The 23,758-nt window shown below is 41.0% G+C and overlaps 1 protein-coding gene across 5 annotated transcripts; it reads right to left on the bottom strand.

Moving 5' to 3' along the window:
* Positions 1–687: 687 nt before the first annotated feature.
* On the bottom strand, positions 688–23,192 carry ppef1 (protein phosphatase, EF-hand calcium binding domain 1). 5 transcript variants are annotated; one of them, XM_085273084.1, is made up of 19 exons: positions 23,061–23,192; positions 22,643–22,797; positions 21,179–21,361; positions 16,770–16,897; positions 16,627–16,687; positions 15,070–15,233; positions 14,865–14,979; positions 14,378–14,424; positions 13,888–14,054; positions 13,742–13,778; positions 13,472–13,621; positions 4,450–4,601; positions 4,092–4,332; positions 3,802–3,987; positions 2,636–2,778; positions 2,370–2,476; positions 2,099–2,262; positions 1,606–1,690; positions 688–1,514 (listed from the first exon to the last, which is right to left on the bottom strand). In XM_085273084.1, the coding sequence occupies exons 2-19, from the start codon at positions 22,695–22,697 to the stop codon at positions 1,285–1,287; spliced, it is 2,415 nt and encodes an 804-aa protein (XP_085129210.1). In that variant the 5' UTR covers positions 22,698–22,797; positions 23,061–23,192; the 3' UTR covers positions 688–1,284. The 5 variants fall into 5 exon arrangements, 3 of the variants coding, with proteins under 3 accessions (XP_085129210.1, XP_085129200.1, XP_085129180.1); XM_085273074.1 differs by lacking the exon at positions 21,179–21,361; XR_014892422.1 differs by lacking the exons at positions 688–1,514; positions 1,606–1,690; positions 2,099–2,262; ... (13 more) ...; positions 22,643–22,797; positions 23,061–23,192 and adding an exon at positions 6,042–12,630 and having other exon boundaries at positions 4,459–5,839.
* Positions 23,193–23,758: the final 566 nt, after the last annotated feature.

The raw sequence follows: 23,758 nt of genomic DNA, 5'->3' as shown, positions 1-23,758 counted from the left end.
CACAAGTACCACAGTCAAGACATCTCGGTTCCTTTTATCTCCTGGTCCCTGGAGTATTATCAATCCAGTCAAATGTGTATTATTAATACATCAGTGGAGATTTGAAATCTCTGAGGCCTGCTCTAGAGTGACCATCAAGACTTTCTAATTAGTGCTGTGTGTTACTGAAAAATTTAGTATTGATACCACACCACATAAAAACAGCCAATAATGCCAATAACAAGATCTTTAACTTAGAAGAGAACCTTGTGTGGGGGAAGAACAGTGTGTTGTGATTCATGAGATGAATGATCATCATCAATTTGCAAATTCTGAAAACATTTTAGTGGGTTTTACTTTCAACAATAATTATTTAATATAACAAAACACATCTTTCAGCTTCTTGTGTATTTTGTTTTTGTTCTTTGGAGACCTGGAATGTAAATGCGCCTCTCTCCAAAGCACTTAGGTACTTTAGAGGAATTTTAAATTGATGTAACAATCAACACAGAAAGGTTCAGACATTTTTCCATAGTGCATTCAGTGGGCTTATTTTACTTTGAAAATCCCAGGGACTTCTTCCTCTTTCTAAATGTATTTCTTGAGCACAGGGATTAAAGTTCAACAGCTGAACTTTCTATCAGCTATGAGCCAAACAGAGTTGAACATACACTCTGTCTTAGACACCTGTCCACACTCACACACACACACAGATATTATTTTTATTTTGTTAAGTAAAAAAAAAAAAAAAAAAAAAGCATCTTTTACACCAATACTTGTAAACCTACATTCAGTCAACTTTATTAGCTGTACAATCGTTTTCAATCGCAGCATACTTTTCAATTTAATTTCTGTGGAAGAAAATGAATAAAAGTAAATCAAACAGTGCCTGAAGTACACAACGCCTCCAGAGCTTCTTCTGATTTTGTAGCTGATTTTTTTTAATCAGCTCACTGTAAAGGTTTTTAACTCTATTGTGCTGTTCTTTGAAATATTCATTTTACTACAGCCAGCAGTTGTTAAGACGTTTTTTTTTCTCCACAGTCAGCCCCTCTAAAAAGCTGGTGGTGCAATAAAAGACATAATAAAATTAGGGATATATCACTTTATTTAAATCAGCCTTAGATATCGGCATTCCCAGAGCCATACCCCTAACCCTAACCCACAAACCACAATTGAGAAATCTGCTAATGAATCATGACCTAATCACTTCCAGTGGTATTGTCTTCAAGTATTCTGAGATGTATATGCTGTCCTTTGTTATATCCTACAGTATCCTACATTGGTACTTCCACAGTTTAGTATTCAGCCTGTCCTCTTCTCTCCATCCATCTTTTCATGCAGTTGCTGATCTTTGCTGTCCAGTTTGTGTACCACTCTAAATGCCTCTAGGAACTCAGTGAAGTCTATACTGCCATCCTTATTAAAGTCAATACTCCGGGCCAGGTCATCAATGGCACTGTCGTCGATGGCAACTCCCAAGTGAGCGCTAAAAAGACGCCAAGTTTGACGAAACTCCTCAATGGAAATCAGACCTACAGGTTAAAACAAACATCACTCACGTACAAGTCAGTTTTGGCTTATTTGAAACATTATCTCGAAAAAGATATTTTGCTTTTCATTTACCTGAATGATCTTTGTCTATGATGTTGAATATTATCTCAATGTCTGTCCTGTATCTGAACAGAGTTTCAGCCAAATTTGGAGTGACCTGAAAGATAAAAAACAGGAGTCCTTCCAGCTGTGTTTAACAGCAGCAGCGCTGGGAATATGTACTGCGAAGCTAGAAGTAACTGTACCACTAGGGGCAAAATCCCTCCTCGCAGATACAAGTTCGACATTGTAGACAAAAGAACAGGATCAGGAGTAAAATGGACTCGTTTTAAAAGTGCAAATGAGAAAGAACTGCTATGTAAAAAAAAATGCTGTGAAGAGCCTTTCGATAATCTGGATGTTTGTGACTGGAGTATTGTATAATAAGACAAAGGGATGTTTATATTAAGCGTATAACTTCAGATGAAAACAGTGACCTTTAAGGGTTTTCCTTCATCTCCTTTTCCCTTTAAGGTCATTTCTCGAGCGAATGTACGTGTTTCTTTTGTACCCCTTTGTTTCTGACCTGCGGCAGAGGAATGCCTGGTCCCATATCCTCGAAGCAGGACTGATACTCCAGGCTGCCATCTGGTGCCAGACGGGCTAAGTGTGGACGAAGCGTCCTCCACGGCAGGTCCAGTCTCAGTACAGACTCCAGAACCAGAGCCCACTCGCAGACTGACACACGACCTGAAGCAAGGCGTGTGCAAATGTAAAAACTCTCCATGTCAGCCTGGGAATCAAACCTGAATATTAAAACATGACATTTATAAGAAAATGGAGTGAGAAGAGAGCACCTGTGTTATTCTGGTCGTACTGCTGGAAGCCGGCCATCAGCTCGGAGCGGTGAGCGAACAGCTTCTCCTTTAAGGCTCTGAGAGCAGAGCCCTCAGCGGCTCGCACTCTGCAGACACAAACGTTAACCTAGACCAACCTTTCTTACACATTTAATAGAATTATATAATTATGCACAAGATTTTGTCATGATTAGTTTCAGTGCTACTACTCTGAGCATTGCTTCATCGCCCCCACAGTACACAGACACACCAGACACCCGTGTTACCTCTGTGTCAGAGTAAGTTTGCGAGTAGTCCGGCTGACTTGGTACTGGTAGAAGCGGGGCACCAGCTCTCGCCCCAGTTTGACATAGGCTCCTCGGTTGCTTCCCTCCTCGTAATAATTGGACGCAGAGAAGATGGTGATCACCTACAATATGGAAATAGACTCAACAAGGCAAAACCTTTAGACAGTGAACAACATTTTTTAGAATTTTTCAGAATTTCTTTTTTAATTTATTGGAATTTCAATGTACTTTTTGAAATTATAATGTAATTATATTTACCTACAAATACCTAAAGGTAGGCACACTAGAATAAGAGGTAACAAGTCAGTGCTTCAGAGGAAATTACTATACTGTAAGCAAATGTAAGTACTGTTAAATTTATCTGAAAAACAAACAATATTTCCTCATCTTACATTGTAAATATGTTGTATTTTTCATGGTGTTGGCGGTATTATGAAGTGGATTAATCTCGTCTTGTTACATCTTTACTCAGTATTCATAATGTTGATGCTCATGATGAATGCTTTATTATTCAACTGTCCTTTTACTTTTCCAATATAAATGAAATGACTGTTCCGCCTTAACGACTTACAAGGAAAACTCTCAGGCCTACGTGACCTTATGATGGAGCCAGAGTTAAGCCACTCCATAACACGGCTGGTTCCCCTAAATTGTACAATGTAAGATGGGAAAATATTGTTTGTTTTTCAGCAAAATTAAAGAAATGATGCAGTACAACATTACTTTAGAAGTACTTAAAATAACATACAGTGTAATTTATATCTCCTTTCCTGTACTATATCTAGAATTTAGGCACTACTAAAATTACTTATGCACTACTTAAATGTAATTACATTGTAATTATTGCTTTAATATAAAATACCTTACGTTATACAAAGTTTAAAGTTCCTCATGCGCTATTTAAAATTACTTAGACATTCATTATAATTATTTAAAGAGTACTTATATTTGCTTAGAGTATAATTATTTCTTTAATTTGTGTAAAAATATTACTTATTATCCTCTTACCCGAGGGTACCTACACTTAACTGTAATTGTAATTGCAGTGAAATTCCATTTAATTACAGGGGAATTAAGCCCTTAGTCTTGGCCGTATTTTAAAGTGTTAGTGACACATTTAAATGAAATGATTGCACCTTGTGTACCTTTCCACTGTGACAGAACTCGTATCCTTCTTGTTTGCACTCATGTGAGCGGATGAGCAGCTGGAGTCCGTGTTGGAGCAGTAGTCTCTGGGTGACGTCAGGGCCAAAGTAGCAGCCTCCACCTCTAAAGGTGTTGGGACTGCAGCCATCTTGGATTTTAGGGTCACTCCACAATATATCCACTATCTGCTCCAGAGTAAAGCAGATAAAAGTGTTGACCAAGACAAAGAAGGAGCTCATCAAATGAGTGGATTATTAAACAGTGTTAATGTGTTCTCTGCTCCTCTCACCTGCTTCCATTCCTGCTCATGCTGCGAAGGTGATGGGAGGGGAACGGAGGACAGGGAGTCCAGGAAAGGCACTTGGAGGACATTAACAGAGTAAGGCATGCAAGGAGAAGATGGAAAAGCATGCGGGGAGAGGCAGGATGGGGTTCGAGGAGAGCAGAGTGAAGAGGATGACGAGGAAGACGAGGAGGAGGAAGAGGTGGAGGCGGCGCTGTCTTGTCTGCTGAGCCTGCATCGCTTCTTCCTAGAGAAAAAACAAACGGCGGTAGAAAAGAGGCCCTGTAGCTGTTAACAGGAGCTAACTGCACACGGACCTTACTACATAAAAACACATGTAAGTGTCTGTGGGCTGCGGTCACACCTCGTGTTGGGTGTCCTTTGGTTCTTGTTTTGACTGCGACTGCTGCTGGGACGAGAGCTGTCTGTGGATCTCGTTCTTTTGGTCTGTCTGCAGGACTGACTGATGTCCAGGTGCTCCAAACTGCACCTGGGAAATCTCAGGGCTGATTTCACCTACAAGAGGAAGGAATGGGAGGTAGCAGTGAGGTGGAAACATCGTGCTGACAAACAGCAAAACGTGAAGACAGAAAAGTAACATAAAAAAAAAGGGTGAAAAAAAAGGTATACACACATCTTTAGTGCAGTGCTTAGCAAGTACTAAAGGAGTATTTTAATGTAAAAAATAAACAAATAAATCAATAAAATCCACCTTAATGATAACTTTCATACATATTAAAGCATTCTCTGAAATACCTGTGATGACCATTCATGCTCTGTGCTTTCTGCATTTTAAGAGAATAAATGCAATAATTTATTCAAATACAATTTTATTTTTGTGTCATTTTCTTTCAAAACCAAGAGTCCATCATTCAAAATAAAAATAAATAATAAATAATAATAAAACAATAAAATAGCATAGGTACAGGACAGAGTGTTGAAGGTTGCCATATTAGACGCATTTAAACATCTTTTAGCATTTGTCTGAGACACGCCAGAAGAAAAGCTCTGTGAAACTGAAACTTAGTGAACATCACCTGAGCATCAAACAGTGAAGCAAAGTCAAACTACTCTGTATGGGTCCTGCAAAATAAGGTGAACCCTCACAATTTGTTTCTCTTAATCCCTGTGCATGAATTTCCTACTTTTGTAACCCTTCTGCTGGAAACCTGGCCTCCGGTTTGCTGCTTCATTATTCAGCTAATCCTACCGTGAAACACTGCAATGTCACAGAAACCTTCAAAATTTGTCAGGATAAATATTTTGTTTTTTTATAAAGCAGGAGTCCATTAATCGGACTTGGAGTAGCAATCTTGAATGCAGATTGATACCATAATAAAAGCCCACAAACTGGGGTTAAAGTGGGCTGGAAGTGTCTGGAAAGGCATTGAGGCACTTTAGATTAATGAGCAATTAAATGGCCTTGCTTACACCATCAACACAACCTGTTTTACCTCTCATCTCTGTGATGTGTTTAAGGTGCAGATGTGAATAAAGTTTGTTCATGATGGCCTAATTCAGAATCTAATCAGCGCTATAGAGGAGGAGTGAGCATAAACAGAGTAATCATGCAGGGAATTTCAAATGCAACTTTTCAAACAGTTTAACAAACACACAAACAGGTGAACTTCACAATGATTGTAACTCCCTCCAAGTTGAAAAACGAACACAAGGCGTTCTTGATTTACTGGCATTTATTGCACACGGGCGCCACCAACGATGCCACCAGAGATGCCGTAACGATGCCGTGAGAACTGTACAACAACATAAAATAATCAATTTCCGCCGTACATTGTTCTCATAGAGAATAAACAATAAGGTACATCATTAAACAACACAAATGCTTACAATTTACCTTCACAAAATGCTAACATATACACGTGGTTACCATAAACTCGCTCGCTCTATCACAAACAAACATCTTATTTTCTATCACAACATATACAAATTGCATACCTCATTGGCCGCATTAACTTGCAGGGGTTAAATGAAACGCTTCTTGTAGTGTCACTCTTTCCCATAGTCGAACACTCCGTTGCATACGTCTACATGTTTCTACCACCACCAGAGAGAGACGAAAAGCATGCTGCGCTCTACCGAGTGTGGCGTGTAACTGAAAATATTGTCACCCCAAACAACAGACTAAACATTGGTTCCACCCCGGAAACATTCTGTAACCCTTGTAAATGTATTTCCAGCCAACAACATACATTACATCACACACATATATTAACAATAAGGTATTTCACTTATTCATTGTAACTTGAACCATAAAATTGTCTCAAATTGCATAACTGCTGCTGACGGCAGCCACACTCCCACCAAATCATTAATGATTTTTCAACTGAACCTCGTTGTAAAGGCAAGATCATTGGATGTTTGATGTGTGGGTGTAAATCTGCATGCTCCAGCCGACCTCCCACTCTTAACACACCCCTTTTATCCAAAAAAGGATTCAGTTTGTGCAACCTATTTGCACGATCTCTTGTTGTTGTCTGCTTCGATTTCAGATCTTTGATTTCTTCAGAAAACAGTTCGTTTTGGACAGTAGCTATGATGAAAAGCTCTGCCTCTTTCCTCTCCTCAAGACTGGTGACTTCGTTTGTTCTGTACGTCAGACCTTTCAGCTCGTTGACGTATCGCTTGAGTCGTGCAATTGCTTTAACTAGCCTTGTCCAGTTTGAGAATCTTGAGAAATGATTGAGCAACGAATCTTCTGTGGTCAGTGTCTTATGGACAAAAGTCTTACGAAGTTCTGGATCTTCAGCTCCCAACTCTCCCACCTTAATGTCATCAGCAGGAAGTTTATCCTGCCAGAGAAAATCTGGACCGGTGAACCAGCTGGAAGTAATTAGTCCCTTTGCTGTCAGACCCCGTGATGCATGGTCAGCGGGATTGTTCTCAGAAGTCACATATCTCCATTGGTCTGGATCGGAACCTTCTTGGATACGCTGAATGCGATTTGCCACAAATATGTGAAACCTTCTAGCCTCGTTGTTGATGTATCCAAGAACAACCTTCGAATCTGTCCAAAAGAATTCTTTGGCTTGAACTTCCAACTCCCTTTTAAGCAGGTCACTCGTTCGCACGGCAATAACTGCTGCTGATAGCTCAAGCCTGGGTACTGTGGTGACCTTTGTAGGAGTCACCCTGGCTTTGCCAATAACTAGAGAGCAGTGGACTTGGTTTGAAACACTGATTGCTCTCAAGTAAGAACATTCACCGTACCCTTTAACACTCGCATCTGAGAAATGATGCAGTTCATATCTTTCGACCTTCTCAAAACCTTCTGGGAGATAACAGCGCTGAATTTTGATGTCAGCCAGGTTCCTTAAATCCAATAGCCAAGACTCCCACCGTGGTTTGAGCTCTTTTGACAGTGGTTCATCCCATCCAACCTTGTCTTGACACATCTGTTGGAGTATTTGCTTTCCAACCAGAACAAATGGTGCCACAAAGCCGAGAGGGTCATAGATGGATGCCACAGTTGATAAGACTCCTCTTCTGGAAAGTGGGCGTTCATCCACAATCACTCTGAAATGGAACTGGTCTGCAACAATGCACCATTTGATTCCCAGAGCTCTCTCAATTTGGGACTCACCAAGAACCAAGTTGCGGTTTCGTACTGAATCTGCACGTTCACTCTCTGGAATGGATGCAAGTACCTCATGATCGTTAGAAATGAATTTGTGAATTCGCAGTTTGCCAGCACTGCAGAGTTGCCTTGCTTCCTTTACTAACTTAATGGCTTCATCCTTGGTTGCGACACTTGTGAGCCCATCGTCCACGTAAAAGTTTCGTTCAATGAACTGAATGGTCGTTTCACTGTAGTGACCATGTCCTTGGGCAGCAACATGTTTCAACCCAAAGTTTGCACAACCAGGGGAAGAGGCAGCTCCAAATAGATGCACTCGCATGCGATAGACTGATGGTTGAGCCTGGAAGTTTCCATCGTCCCACCAGAGAAATCTCAAGTAGTCCTGGTCCTCTGCTTTGACGTGAAACTGATGGAACATACGCTCGATATCGCACATTATGGCAACTTGTCCCTTGCGAAAGCGACAGAGAACACCTATCAGGCTGTTCGTTAATTCTGGTCCGGTAAGAAGGTGATCATTTAGTGACACGCCTTCAAATCTTGCTGAGCAGTCGAATACAACCCGTATTTTTCCTGGCTTGTGTGGGTGATACACCCCGTGATGAGGAATGTACCACACAGGACTGTTGTTAATTTCTCCTCTTGGGACCTTTTCTGCATCCCCATTTGTTATGATTTCACTCATAAAGGTCGTGTAGTCCCTTTGATATTGTTTGTTCTTTTCAAATCTTCCTTTCAAACATCGAAGCCTATGGACTGCACACGTCTTATTGTCTGGGAGATTTGGTCGATCTTTCTTGAAGGGGAGCGGCATTTCACAGTGACCATCCGCCTTGATTTTGATTCCTTCTTCCATGATGGTTAGGAAACGCAAGTCTTCCTGAGATAGATTAGCATCCTCTACTCTTCTCTCACTGAAGTCAGACTCAAGCATCCTCAGCACATCTGGCGGTGAAATGAACTCCTTGACTTGGGTTCGACATATATATTTCACTTCGTTTGTGAGCTTCTTAGATGTCTGGAGGTGAGGTTTCACTGACTTCATGACAATCTTGTGACTGCTTCCTATAGCATCACCATAGTCGACACATGGGCTAACACAACCGACTATGCTCCATCCAAGATCTGTCCTTTGAGCAAATGGCTCATTGTCTTTACCTGGGACGACCTCTCGGGGCAGCAAAGCCTGTGGACAGTTGTATCCTATGAGAAGCCCTACATCGCACTCAATCAATGGAGCGATCTCCTCTGCAAGATGCTCTAGGTGTGTCCAAGCTCTTGCCGTTCTTGGTGTAGGAATGTGACTTAGATTGGCAGGGATGAACTCTCTTGAATAGGTTACAGGGAGAGAAATCTTCTTTGATGAATAGAAACCTCTCACCTGCAGTCCAACTAACCTTTGACTCGGGATGATTGTATTTCTGGATGAAAGTGTGGAGAGTTTTAACTGCACAGCCTCCCCTTTCATTTCCAGAGCTTCTGCCTTATCTTGCATAATGAATGTGGTATCGCTTTGGTTGTCAAGTAGTGCATATACAAGAATTTCATTCTCTGGGTTACTTGATGTAGATAGCCAAACTGGGACAACCGTAGAGGAGTACATGCTGTCCATACCTTGCACTACTCTGTTTGACGTGGCTTCATTTGATGGTTCAGGAGTATGTTTGCTCTCTGTTCCTTCCGTTGACTTAGCATATTTCGAGTTTTTTACACTCTCCCCATGCTCATCACTGCCTTTCTCTCTTCTGGTTGCTCTTTCACGGTCTTCATGTAAACATGTTGGGTGTTTTTCCTTACATGTCTCACAAAGACTCCTTCTTTTGCAGGTCCTTGAGAGATGTCCTGGTTGTAAACATCCAAAGCACAACTTCCTTGTCTGAACAAACTTAACGCGTTCCTCAACTGGTCTTTCCCTGAACTTCCAGCATGTCTGTATGCCATGATTGCATCTTTCACAAAAAGTGCATTTCTTACGTTCTGCATTCTCTTCAGAGTTGCTCGCAAGCACCTTTGCACCAATGTTTCGTGCCTTTGTTATCTTTACCTTTTCACCATCATTAAACTTCAGGGCATGAAGAGAAGTCACTGGGTTGCAAGCTATTTTTGCTTCCTTTGTGATGAATTCCACGAACTGACTGAAAGTAGGAAACACATTACAAGTTTCTTCTACCTCGGTCACCTTCCTGTTCCAACTGGCCACCAGCCAATCTGGCAGTTTTGTTAGAAGTTTTTGATTTTCATCACAGTCGTTCAATACTTCCAGACCCTTAATCTGGGACATTGCAGCCTGGCAGCCTCTAAGGAAGTCTGAAAAATCCCTCAGCTCAACACTGTCTTTGGGTCCGATTTTGGGCCATGCGGCAAGCTTATCCTTGAAAGCTTTAGCTATCACAAATGAACTTCCAAACCTTTCTTCCAGGATGTCCCATGCTGAGTTGTAAGCTGTATCCGTTCCTAATAGGAAGTAGCTTTCAATGGCCTTTTTTGCAGGTCCGCCAACATATTTACGAAGGTAATAGACTCTTTCCCCTACTGGAATGTTTTTCCTACCTATCAGGGTTTGAAATGACATCTTCCAATCGCTATACCTTAGTGGATCACCCATGAAGATAGATGGTTCAGGTGTTGGGAGACGGCTTACATTAATAGACTCTGCTATTGCTTCAGCGAGGACTGTGATACTATCTGCTTGGTGTATCACGGGATGCTCACGTGGACTCCTTACAACTCCTGGAGATCTATGTTGTTGAGCTGCGTGGTTATGAAGTAACTCTGTTATTTCCTCATCCGAGCTTATGTCTTGTTCATAAACTTGGAGTCGTGCCTTCGCCGCACTTAGCTCCTTAACAGTCTGTAAGCGCTCTATTTGTCTGCGTTTCTCTTCCAGTGCTTTCTTTCTTGCCACATTTTCTTCCTCTTGTAATGCAATCTTCTTTCGATTTTCTTCTTCAAGACTTTCAAGTTCTTGTTGCTCACATTCTATCTCTTGCAGGACCTTTAGTGCAGCTTGTGTAGCAGCTAGCTCTGCTACGGCCTCTTGTCTCTTAATGGAGGAAAGGCTTGACTTTTGTGACTTTATGCTGGAACTGCTTGCAGAGCTTAGACTTCTTTGAGAGCCCTTACTTATGCCTTGAGAAGCTGAAGATGAAAACACTGAACTAGACTCAGGCCAGACTAAATCCTCTATCTGAACGTCTTCGTTATCTTTATTCTGAAGGTAAGTGGTTGCATTGTCCAAGATTATTTTGGATACCGCGTCACAGGTGTCTGCCCTACGACGGATCTCACTGTCTGGGGAAGCACATTTGCGCAAATCTTCATATGCGTGTTTCACATCTGCTGATGCACAACTTAACTTACACATCAAATCCTTCACAACCTCAACAGAGGGGGCTCCCTTTATCATTTTCTTAGCTTGCTTGGCGTTTGCTTTCCATTTATCATAAGTTGTAGTGAAACGATGCTGAAGTTTTTTTGACTTATCATCATGCAGTTGCTGAGCCTTTTCAGTAAGCTTTCGAGGTCTTTGACTTCTTCGTGGCTCTTCTTCACATGACTGCTGTACATTTGTGGCACTACTATCCTCAAGTACGTCGCCGTTCTTAGTTTCATATTCAGTTGTTTGATCCATTCTGCGATGTTTACTTATTACTTGGCACAAAATAAATTCTAGCTATACCTTTAACAGACATGCGGTTTAACAACAGACCAGCTCAATTGCCTGAAATATTAATAGCTACAAGCTTAACCTTGTCTTTAGGTGAACTTGTCCAAAACATCAAGAATGGATAATACCTTCAAGATTTTACAACACCTTAAACCTTAATAAAATATCTGAATGAATACCATCTTGAGTCGTATAAATATGGTGAACTTTGTTCCTAAACCAACAACACATACGACGCAGCACTTAATTCTACAACACTTCTAGCATCCAAATAACACGAATAGGTAAAATGACTTCACCTATAAAAAATCTTATTAGACAGAACCATGAACTTAGAAAGGAGATATGCAGAGCACCAGATTACTTTCAGTTCTTACAGTGTTCCGTTAAACAGTCGTCAAAGTTGACCCACTTCTTAACATTTAACTTGTTTTAAATGCATCACTTAAAGGATCGTCCATGTAAACTTCAACTGTTTGCTGCTTAGGTTAACTGGCGTATGCATAGTCTTATCTGTCTGATGCTAGCGTGCGATGAATTTCTTCTTGCTCAGTGGATGACGACACCGCTACTCGTCTCCTCGCCTCATGCCGAGCAGACTGAGTTCTCACTGTAACTCCCTCCAAGTTGAAAAACGAACACAAGGCGTTCTTGATTTACTGGCATTTATTGCACACGGGCGCCACCAACGATGCCACCAGAGATGCCGTAACGATGCCGTGAGAACTGTACAACAACATAAAATAATCAATTTCCGCCGTACATTGTTCTCATAGAGAATAAACAATAAGGTACATCATTAAACAACACAAATGCTTACAATTTACCTTCACAAAATGCTAACATATACACGTGGTTACCATAAACTCGCTCGCTCTATCACAAACAAACATCTTATTTTCTATCACAACATATACAAATTGCATACCTCATTGGCCGCATTAACTTGCAGGGGTTAAATGAAACGCTTCTTGTAGTGTCACTCTTTCCCATAGTCGAACACTCCGTTGCATACGTCTACATGTTTCTACCACCACCAGAGAGAGACGAAAAGCATGCTGCGCTCTACCGAGTGTGGCGTGTAACTGAAAATATTGTCACCCCAAACAACAGACTAAACATTGGTTCCACCCCGGAAACATTCTGTAACCCTTGTAAATGTATTTCCAGCCAACAACATACATTACATCACACACATATATTAACAATAAGGTATTTCACTTATTCATTGTAACTTGAACCATAAAATTGTCTCAAATTGCATAACTGCTGCTGACGGCAGCCACAATGATGCTGTATGTTGGACTGCAAAGCACACTTTGCTTTTGTTTTCAGTGTTTGGTTTCATCAAGGACACCAGATTTATGGTGCTGATTAGATTCACTCACCAAATTCCACTTTTTTTAACTTCTACTTTTTACCAGCTTTATGTTGTCTAGGGGTTGGAAATCAGCCAACCAGCTCACAAACATCTGCTTAGATCTTAATGAATTCAGTTGGCTAAATCCACATGGAGCAGTGAATATTGGAACAGTAGCAGAGGCCAGCTGATTATAGGTAGCATACAAATAAAATTTAACTAGAGCTTATGTGACTGATATCTAACATACATATCACACACAGAATCACACTACTCAGGGTTTAGCATCTTGCTTAAGGATGCTTTGGCACACAGACCGGAGGAGTCCGGGATCGATCCGCTACCTTTCCAGTGTGTAAAAGTCCCATTTCACCACCTGAGCCACAGCCACCCCTACTGAGAAGTAGGGAAAGTGATGCCTTTCCCCACACCGCACTCCGACACCCAACCTTAGGGTCTCCCCACCTGCCAAATCCCATTTTAACCCCTATTCACACAGTAGCAGACCTAGAAAGAAGCTACTCTAATAACTTTTCAATAACTGAGCCTTGCAGCTGTTACCGAGAAGCTGCTGAACCAAATCTACAACATGTCTCGATATGCGTCTCAGGAATCTGACTCCTGTTGCCGGATAAAACTACAAACCACTTTTTTCCACGCTGCACACAGCTACATTGTTGTGTGGTGGGTATGAGTGTGTCAGCATGTAAAAAGTTGTTTTTTCTGACCCCTGGTGGCCAAAGCTGATTGATTCCGCTGACCTTGTGTCTCTCTATGGAGCTCAGGAAGTCTAAGTCAGTCTGGTCTGAAATCCCTCCGTGAACGATCAGAATCTTTCCGTCTATAACTGTTGCGATGGGCAGGAGGCTGAAAACATCCTGAAACAGCTGAAGGATCTCACGGCCATGAGTCTGCAAACAGGCGAGAACAGTAATTTAAAATAACAATCAGCTGTGACAGTCACCAAGCTGCAAAGTGCTTACTGAGTTGTGGACATAAAATCAGACTGACGGCATGTATTTGGACTTTACCTTGTACTTCTGCATGACTTCCTTTGTGAACCCGTATCTGAAAAAAGAAAACCACAAACCTTTAAACCCTGATACGCTATTCTCCTCGTGTTCGTGGTGAACCTAGACAGGTAAATATTTTTCACTTCACCCTTTTCTAAACTTGCCTGAGGTTCATTATGTGGTCTTCATGGTTTCCTCGGTTCAGGTGCATGTAGTCTGGGTAAAGCAAAAGGAAGGCAAACAGCAGGATAACCACTTCAACTGACTTTTTTCCACGGTCCACAAAGTCCCCATTAAACACGTACAGTGTCTCTGCAGAGGGAAGGCCATTCTGAGAAAAACCAAAACATGAAAACAGTCAGACCTTCAGCTTTTACTTATTTAACCATCTGAGGTTTGTTGTCATAGAAAACCCCCCTGCAATGACCCTACAGTCTAAAAAATGACTGATGCGTGTCAGTTAGTTGTTCTTTGCTCTCTGACGGGCAGAAGAATTTATTAAAAAATAAAAATTACATATAGTGACTGCTTAGGATTTAACTGCAGAGGGTTCAGTCTTTTATTTATAAAAAAATCTACATGAAATCTGATATTGCTATGAGGTAGATGATGCACAAATGATGCCTAAGAAAGCTGTTGTACGGGCAGCCTTACCTTATAAAATATAAGTAGTAAGTCATCAAGTCGCCCGTGCAGATCACCTGTACCAAAAGAAAAAAGTCACTGCAATCAAGAAACTGAAGTCCTGTTGCTTTATGGGTTTACAGAAGCAGACTAAAACTCCCTAATCATAAGGATTGCTCCACCTCAGCCTTATGAGTGTGTGTTTTTTCATTTTTGTTACTCAAGTATTCTTGAGTTTAATGACATGCAAAGGTAGGAGGAGGAAAGCTGTGCAAGAGGAGTCAAGTGGCTGATCAGTGTGCAAATAAGTAGGACTTACCTTGCTGCCAGTAAGATACAATCAACTGTTTTTAAACAACCACAAGGCACCATCTCTCATTTAAAAACTACAGAGATCATTTATTTGGTCTGCGCAGTGTAGCATATGCTACAATGAGATTAAAATATATATTTTTTAATTTTTTTTATGGTCCTGAAAATTTTGAACCTTAAATTAACAAGAGACACTGAGACCCACCACATATAGTGATCTCTTTGTAGTAGGATGTCGACAAGTGAACTATATTTGGCATCTGTTTGAGGAGCTTTTTGGTCTCATACAGCAGCTGGAGAACATATCTGGCATGGAGAGTCTGTGTGGAAAAAAGCAGTGAGCACTCCAAATCTAAACCACCAGACAATCAGATGTTTAAGAGACAAAGTGAAAGGCTCATATTTGGTACCTGCTGATCCTTAAACGCACTCAGGAGCGCATTTGTATCAGCGACGGAGAGAGGAAATGATAGTCTAGGTCCGGTGTAGGACTCTGGAACATGGATCAGGTTGTAGCAGGTTTCTCTGTCTAACCATGGGTCCACCACTGGATCCAGCAGCTGGGAGATCAAGTCTGAAACGCAATTTACATATCATATAATTTATTTAAAATGAAAGCTAGATGTCCACAAACATGAAATCTTATCTTTGTCAAGAAAAAAAAAGAGTAAATGGTATATATCTTGTACCTTTTCCTCTATCCTCACCTTTACATCCTTTAAATCCAAAACAGGAATGCACAATATTTGGTTATATGAAAAAATTATATAACAGCTTAAAAAACCTCAGCTATCAATCCTGGTAAATCCACTGTTGTTAATGCCAGCTCACGAGAGATGATGGCTTAGCTGATGCCCTTCTAAGCACCCCAGTGCAAACTGTTTTCTAGGTGGCGCTTTTTAACCTGCTTTAACACGACTATAGGTGCAGCACATCTGCAAGCTGCTTTGCAACCCACCCACCACACAGCTCTTCTTTTTCTGACTTAATCAATGATAAGCTTATCATCAATAATTTCTATTTTGTCTGTACTGGGAGTGTATTGTTGCTTTTCCCCCTCTCTCTTGTAGTCTTAAACTACAAAAATCTCATATACAGGTGCTATACTATACTAAATATTCTTCTCATATTTGAGACCTCACTGAAGTTTCAAATATAAGAACAAATCCCAACAGCCTTTAAATTATGCAAACAAGCAGTGCTGGGACAGATGTCTACCCAGAGGCCCATGTCCCTCTCCTATTGTGTTATTTCCTCTATAGTGTCCCTGACAAACAAATATAAAAACACAGATCCTGTACGTAGTAAACAGAGACAGCAGAGTCTGGCCTCTTTGCATCCCTTATGTAGACTTAACGTAAAACCCATGAAGAGGATGTTCAGGAGATGATGAGCAAAAAAAGGGTTTCCCTGAGGATTAGCTTGTCAATGAAACATTATGCTTTTGAGCTGGAAGAGCGGGTCAATACACACTTAAGCCACAGCTGTTTCAGTGCACCACACCGACACATTGGCCTCCACATTCACAGTAGTTGCTAAGCAACAGGGTATACGCAATGGGTTTCCTCGTCTAGATCAAAATATCTAAAGTACAGTGGCATAACAAACAAAATGGTGTTAATTTAAACAATAGGGGTGTTGGAAAAGTTAAAAAGAACAATCATTAAACACCAACTGATAAGAAAACGAATGTTTCTTAAAATTAGGCACATTTATTTAGCTGCTACAGTGTGATAAGTTTGTCGTTTCTGCATACATTAAAACCCAGTGAGATCCTGTCTACATAGCAGGACTAGGAAATTATATTTTATTTCAAAAGGAAGCAAACATTACTTCAGCAGTTCCAAATATTATAGGCAAAAATCTAAGTTTTAGACATGCAAAATAATAATAATAATGATAATAATGATAATAATAATAATAATACACCCTTTTACGCTGTAGATATGAGAATTCTCTCCCCTAACCTGGCCCATTCCCATTCAGCTGAGTGAAGTTGTCCAGCATGAAAGTGAAGAAACTAGAGAGCTGAAAAACCAAAAAGAAACGCATGTTTAAGCTTTATGATACTTCTGAAATTTGCAAAATAGATGCCTGTAGTGAGAGACACCTGCAGCTGGTCTTGTTCCCCGGCGTATTCAATAGACTGAAAAATGTTCCAAGTGTACCTGCGTCTCATCTCAAGACGGGCCATGTAGCGCCGGTACCATCGCTGGATCAAAACAGCTGCCTTCATAGCTGCAACAAAATGTTGTATTTTTTATTTACAGGCTAAGCATGTGAGAAAATACCAGCCACTCTATTAGGTACTCCTGTTCAACTGCTCATTAACACAAATATCTAATCAACCAATCAAATAGCAGCAACTTAGTGCATTTAGGTCAAGATGACCTGATGAAGTTCAAACTGAGCATCAGAATAGAGAAGAAAGGTGATGTAAGTAACATCCTATGGTTGTTGGTGACAGACGGGCTGGTTTGAGTATTTAAGAAACTGCTGATCTCTGGGTGATGCCAGAACTCAGAGGACAATGGCCAGACTGCTTTGAGCTGATAGGATGGCAACAGTAACTCAAATAACCACTGGTTACAATCGAAGTATGGAGAAGAGCATCTCTGAAATAGACAGGCTACAGGTGGCATTCCTGTCAGTTAGGAACAGGAAACTGAGGCTACAATTCAAGGATCACAAAAATTGTATGATAGCAACATGCTACATGCTGAAACATTCAAATTGTAGGGCTAAAATTTGTACCCTTGTGATGGCTGCTTCCAGGAAGACAGCGCACCATACCAAAATGCTCAAATCCCAGCTCCCTTGGGATGTGGTGGAACAGAAATGTCACATCATGGATGTGTAGCAGATGAATCTGCAGGTACTGTGTGATGCTATCATCTCAGTATGGATCAAATCTCTGAGCAATGTTTCCAGCACCTTGTTAAATCTATGGCATGAAGAACTAAGGCAGTTCTGAGGGCAAAAGGCGTACCTAATAAAGTGCCCAGTGAGTGTATGTAGTAGCAAACAAAGATGAAAACAGATGAAAATGAAAACGTCTTTTTTAGCTGTCTCCATCTCACCCCATCCCTAGCATCGTCCTCCGTCACACCAACCCTCTGGATGTCCTCCTTCACTACATACATGACCCTTCTGTGGTCTTCCTCTTTCCTACTGCCTGGCAACTCCATACTCAACTTTATCCAATATATCCACCATCCCTCCTATGAACATGTCTGAACTATCTCATCCTCACCTCCAACCTTGTCTCTACTCAACCTGAGCTGTCCCTCTGATGTACTCATTTCTAATCTTGTCACTCTTAATAAAAATTCTAGCATCTTCAACTTTGCCATGTCCAGTTCCACCTCCTGTCATTTTGTCAGCACCACCGTCTCCAAACCATACATCATAGCAGGCCACAAATCACTCCTGACATTGTGCGCTGTCCATTGCTTTGCTTAAATCATATAAAAAGCAGATTTATAAGCATGTCTCTGAAATATATAACAGTTATGTGTTCACAGCTTAAAGAGTACTAATCTTTGATTATTGTTAAACCAGAGGGCATACAAGGTTTCCACATTTATAATTTAGGATGCTGAATAGCAAACACTTTGTCAACCCAGAGTTTTAAAGTTTCGACATTGTCGCGTGAATCAAACGTACCATTTTTAATACACTCCAATAACCTGTGTGGGACATTCATGTGTTCCCTTAATGTTTAAAGGGTCACAACAGAAGATGGATTTGCACCTTTGATTCGGCAAAGATTTCACACAGGATGACCTTCCTGATGCAACACTACCATTTATCCAGGATTAATTATCCTAAAGCTTATTAACATCAGGTTTGGTTAAGGATTTATCATACACCAGCAATCAGGTTGAGCTATTTGCAAAAGTCTTTATTGCATATTCAGCTCCACGCAAAAGACCTCCACTACTTTGTGATACTGATTTAAATAAAATAGTTGCAGACCGCTGCCTCTCTCAACTCACTCGTTTCATTCCCCAGTTACAAATAAAGTTTTGTTCACTAAATAATTTACATGCAAATGTAAAAAGCACACACAAATGGAAAAACACTGACTGCTGACCCGCTAACCTCTAAGCAGTTGAAGTACAGTCTCTATATTTGCCATGGTATCCATTCACCTGTTGTAGCCATGCCGCAACTCAGATGCCAGAAAACATCTGCTGCAGTCTAAAATTGTAACGGGTGCATGTGTCAGTGAAGAAAGCAACACGTGTCTAAACACCATGTCAGCCTGACTTCACCGATTTGTATATCGCATCACAGTTCATATTAGGGCTGGGCCATATTATACCGTTCACGGTAATACCGGTATAATGTTAGGCAACGATAGGAAAATGAAATATCGCGATAGAATGGGAGTAAAACGCGCATGCGCAGTGCCTTTGTTTTCATACGCACATGGCCGATTGTTGAGTGAAACAGATGAACCAGAATTGGTTTGTAAAAATGGTGCAACTTCAGTGATGTGGAACTGGTTTGGTGTTTGTCCGTCAGATACACGACAAAGCACATTTTTTTGCAGAACATGCAAGCGGCCGTTGTTATTGTCATATTTGTCGGACTAAGATGCTCTTAAATCTGGGAGTAATCTGGGTCCTAAACTCCGTATGTTTCAGGTCAAACAACACTGCAGCATCACTTAGAGTTAAAAACTGTCTAAATTCTTTCATCTTTAATAAAACGATCAGCATTGCTGCTTTACCAGGTGTAACTATAAAGTTTAACTTCCAGGCATCCATGAAAACAAAAGTTATTACATTTAACGGAGTTAGAAGTTAGCAGGAAGCTAGCGGAAGTTAGCTCGCTAGTTTCGCTAGTTACCTAAGCATGATATAGCATGTTCTGACGGAGAGATTTCTGAAAAAAATCAAACGTGCAGCTCTGCTATCACTTCCAACATAAACGAAGACAGGAAACTAAACAGCATTGACGTTTGTAGGGTTACTGAAGTTGGGCTAGCTGGTATATAATGATGTGCTACGTGATCGCTAGCGACACAGCTATGTTAGCATAACATAAACAGTGAAGCTGGAGGACGAACACTAACACTTTTCCACTTATAAAAGTTAACGTGAAGGTTCTTCATGGTTAGAGACAAATGCAATCGCATGGCAGGATGCTGTAAACGGACCAAACTTCAGTCAGGAGAACAACTGAGATAATCCATCCACAATACGAGGTTAGTCATTAATATACTGCAACAACATGGGAATAGAGCAGCTGCCAGAGAATTCAACATTAATGAATCAATGGTACAGAAGTGGAGGAAGCAAGAAGAATGAGTTTAATAAAGTTTGATTTATCTGACTGCTTTGTTTCGCTTAATGTGCCTTAATAATCCCGTGCACCTTATGGTCCGAAAAATGCGTACTGCACACTGCAGTTTAATGTTGCAAAGCACCTCTTTTTAACTTCAGTGGATATTATACATGGTTATGCTCAGGATATGTCAGCCCATTTCTACTGGAAATGCCTTTTGGTTAAACTTTCAGCAAGGAATTTGCATTTGCACTGTTACATTTTTATAAAGCTTTAATGTACATAAAAACCAGCTTCTTGTTTAAGTGAAAATAAATGGAAGGTTGTCTTTTTGCGCTAGTAATGTTGTGGAATTGTATTTTGTCTCGCATCAATTATATCGTCGGTTATATCGTTATCGCAAATTTTCAAATATATATCGTGATAAATATTTTTGGCCATATCGCCCTGCTCTAGCTCCCACAGTTGATTTTTTCACACCAAGCTGCTTGCCTATTGAGGATTCACTCTTCCCAGTCTGGTGCAGGTCTACAATACTTTTCCTGGTGTCCTTCGAAAGCTCTTTGGTCTTGGCCATGGCAGAGTTTGGAGTCTGACTGTTTGAGGCTGTGGACAGGTGTCTTTTATACAGATGATGAGTTCAAACAGGTGCCATTCATACAGGTAACGAGTGGGGGACAGAAAAGCTTCTTACAGAAGACGTTACAGGTCTGTGAGAGCCAGAGATTTTCCTTGTTTGAGGTGACCAAATACTTATTTTCCACCCTAATTTACGAATAAATTCTTTACAAATCCTACCATGTGGATTCATGGATTTTTTTTTCACATTCTGTCTCTCACAGTTGAAGTGTACCTCTGGTGCAAATTACTGACCTCTGTCATCATTTTAAGTGGGGGAACTTGCACAATCGGTGGCTGACTAAATACTTTTTTGCCCCACTGTAATCCTACCCCTACCTTGAACCCTTGTGCCACTCCTACTCCACATCTCACTGTCCTTCCTACACCACCCTAACATACTTCTCTGCCTCTCCTTACTTCCTCATACAGTCCCTCTCTAGATCCACAAAGAGAAAGTGAAGCTCCTTCTGACCTCCCCATACATCTCCACCAGCACACTCAAAGCAAACATCCCATTTGTAGCGCTCACTCATAGCATGAAACCATACTACTGCTTCAACAACTCATACCTCAGATGCCTATGACTCTTTAGCTGTTATTTACCCATTGTTTTCTTTTTAGTTCTACAGAACTCCACAGGCCACAGGAATCCTCCGTTACTCTTGCAAAATGTAAAAATGCAGACAGACAAGCACACAAACACAGATGCCACATAAGTAAAAGCCTGGCAGTTAAGGATGAGCGGGGTCTTACTCAGAGCCGGGCTGGGAGTCTTAACTGGTTCATCTGCATGAAGGGAAAACTACAATTCAGCGAGAAAACGTGAAACGTGTAATTGAATAAAACTGTGTGCAAATGAGCATATACAGACACACACACGGTATGAGAAATAACAAGACACAAGGGAGGTCGTGTGCAACAGTGGGATTGGGAAAACTAAGCAAATTAAACAAGCTTCTGGGAGCAGCAGCACTCATTAAAGAGAAGAAAAGACAGACTGCAAAGGAGGGAAAGGATCATCTGTCAAAATCAGAGGCACATTTACTGCAGCAAAAAAATAGCTATCATCACCTTGCTGCAGCAGAACAGGTTAGCAACTTACTAAAGCATAGTAGTAGCAGTACTAGCATTACAAAATGCCTTTGCATAAACACAAGCACTCAGTAACAACTGGAGTACACCCTGCAATTTAGGTGAACTGACTGCAGTCATTTTTAATAAGGAGCAACTGTATGTGCCTGATGTGTAATCCTTTATTACACTATCCTGTACTCGAGTAAGGGGAAATAAAAGTCTCTGTAAGGGCCCAGAAACAGTAGAGGTGGGTGGATCCATTAAAAGAAAAAAAATCGATATCATCACTGGTATCGGTATTGGTACAAGCACGATGGGATCGATACTTTGCTTCAATCTTCTTTGTTCAGTATGTAGCTCACTGAATTATGTTAATCATTTGCTAAGTCGCTGCTTTTCCCTACATAAGCTCTTTATAAGTTAAAAGTATTAGTATTGGTAACATTGGCAGTGTTTACTTAGTATTGGATCTATACCAAAATTTGCAGTATTACACAGCACGAATAAATATGCTGTTTAACATCACATGAGCTTTGCTTTCCAATTAGTGTTTTGTGTGTGTGACGTCTTTGCATGTGGGTTTTTCCCACCTTTCACAGGAGGAACAAATCTCTCTGGGGATAGTATTGGGTGGCTGTGGCTCAGGTGGTAGAGCAGATCAGCTACTGATTAGAAGGTTGGTGGTTCGATCCTTGGCTCCCCCAGTCTGCGTGCCAAATATCCTTGGGCAAGATACTAACCCCAAGTTGCCCTCCGATGCCTTCATCGGAGTATGAATGTAGTTTAGATGATTAGTTTAGTATGAATGTAGCGCTTGTGTGAATGGGTGAATGAGGCATGTTGTATAGAGCGCTTTGAGTACTCCGGGAGAGTAGAAAAGCGCTATATAAGAATCAGTCCATTTACAGTATATTTTTGAGGGGGGGGGGGGGGGCGCAACAAAAATCCCAATGTCCGGTGTACTCCAGCATTAAACCATCTACACATGCTTACCCTGCTCCAGTGTTTCCCCTTGCTTTTCTGTGGCGACAGAGGTGCCACATCCCATGATGGCTAACAGAGAGGGTCCAGAAGGGCTCACATTAGCCGCTTCTTCCAAAGCTGTTTGGTGGCATTTGGTGACACTGATTGATATGAGAACGTGCTCCCTTTATAAAGACACATTGTTAAAGCAGTACTCGATTATCACGTTGCCTTCAATGTATTCAAACAGTGCAGGATTGGCTTCAACTTACAAAAATAAAACAATACAAAAAAGCGACAGTAGGAATTATCCTGCTAGTTAATCGAGTCAAATCATACCAAAATAAAATAAAAACGCTGCTCATTGTCTTACTGCGCGTTACCTTTTAGGACAGCATCGTATTCCAACGAGGTGTTTGTTTGGCAAAAATCATCAGTTCAAACCTACCTGTAGCTCTTATCCGCGCGACAGGGTCATGCAGTTCATTCATACCAATAATAATAAAATACGGTTGCGCTCTAAATTTCCTTAATAGCTTATGAAATCGATTCGAGCGTAAAAACAGGTCGATATGAGGACTGGAGCGTTTCCGGAGCAGCTCTACATGCAACAGGAGCTACTGGTGCAGGAGGAGAGCTCACAGAAGAGGCGGAGGCATCAGGTGGAGTGAAACCTCAACCCGGGAGGGGCCGGTGTTTGACGAGTGGGAAGTCTCGTTTTTCCTTTGACAGCGTTTTAAGTTTTCAGATGCAGTTTAATTAGCTTGTTAACCAAGTATGATAAGAAAACAGTGTGTATTCTAACTTCTGTCCTCCTGAAAACAAACATGCATTTACTCAAAATAGTCTGGTTTTCATCCTAGTTATGACAAGAGAGCCTTTATTTGGGGGCAGCCTGGAAAAAATCCCCCCCACCAAGACACATTTGCACTTAAGGTCATGCCAAAGCATTTCCCCAGGGTTAAGGTCATGACTTCGCCATTTCAAAGGATGGATTTTTCCCTTTAAGTTTACTGATGTTTGAACCATATTGTTGAATCATCCAGCCTCTCCTGAAACTTCAGATTGGGCTGAGAAAGCAGCTGTAAAAACCTACTTCTGGGTTTCTAAGCCGCTTCAGTGTGAGGATGTTCATACAAAACAGTA

The sequence above is a fragment of the Mchenga conophoros genome, linkage group LG1, assembly GCF_057382185.1.
Source record: "Mchenga conophoros isolate Kocher_MC1m ecotype Shallow Benthic linkage group LG1, M_conophoros_male_GT1.1, whole genome shotgun sequence".
Taxonomy (NCBI): domain Eukaryota; kingdom Metazoa; phylum Chordata; class Actinopteri; order Cichliformes; family Cichlidae; genus Mchenga; species Mchenga conophoros.
Note: the sequence above shows the minus strand (reverse complement) of the source record. Positions and strands in the feature narration are given on the sequence as shown.

Bases quoted from the DNA above. Each gene is read 5' to 3' on its own strand.
- ppef1 (XM_085273054.1), bottom strand. From the start codon at position 11,314: ATGGATCAAACAACTGAATATGAAACTAAGAACGGCGACGTACTTGAG.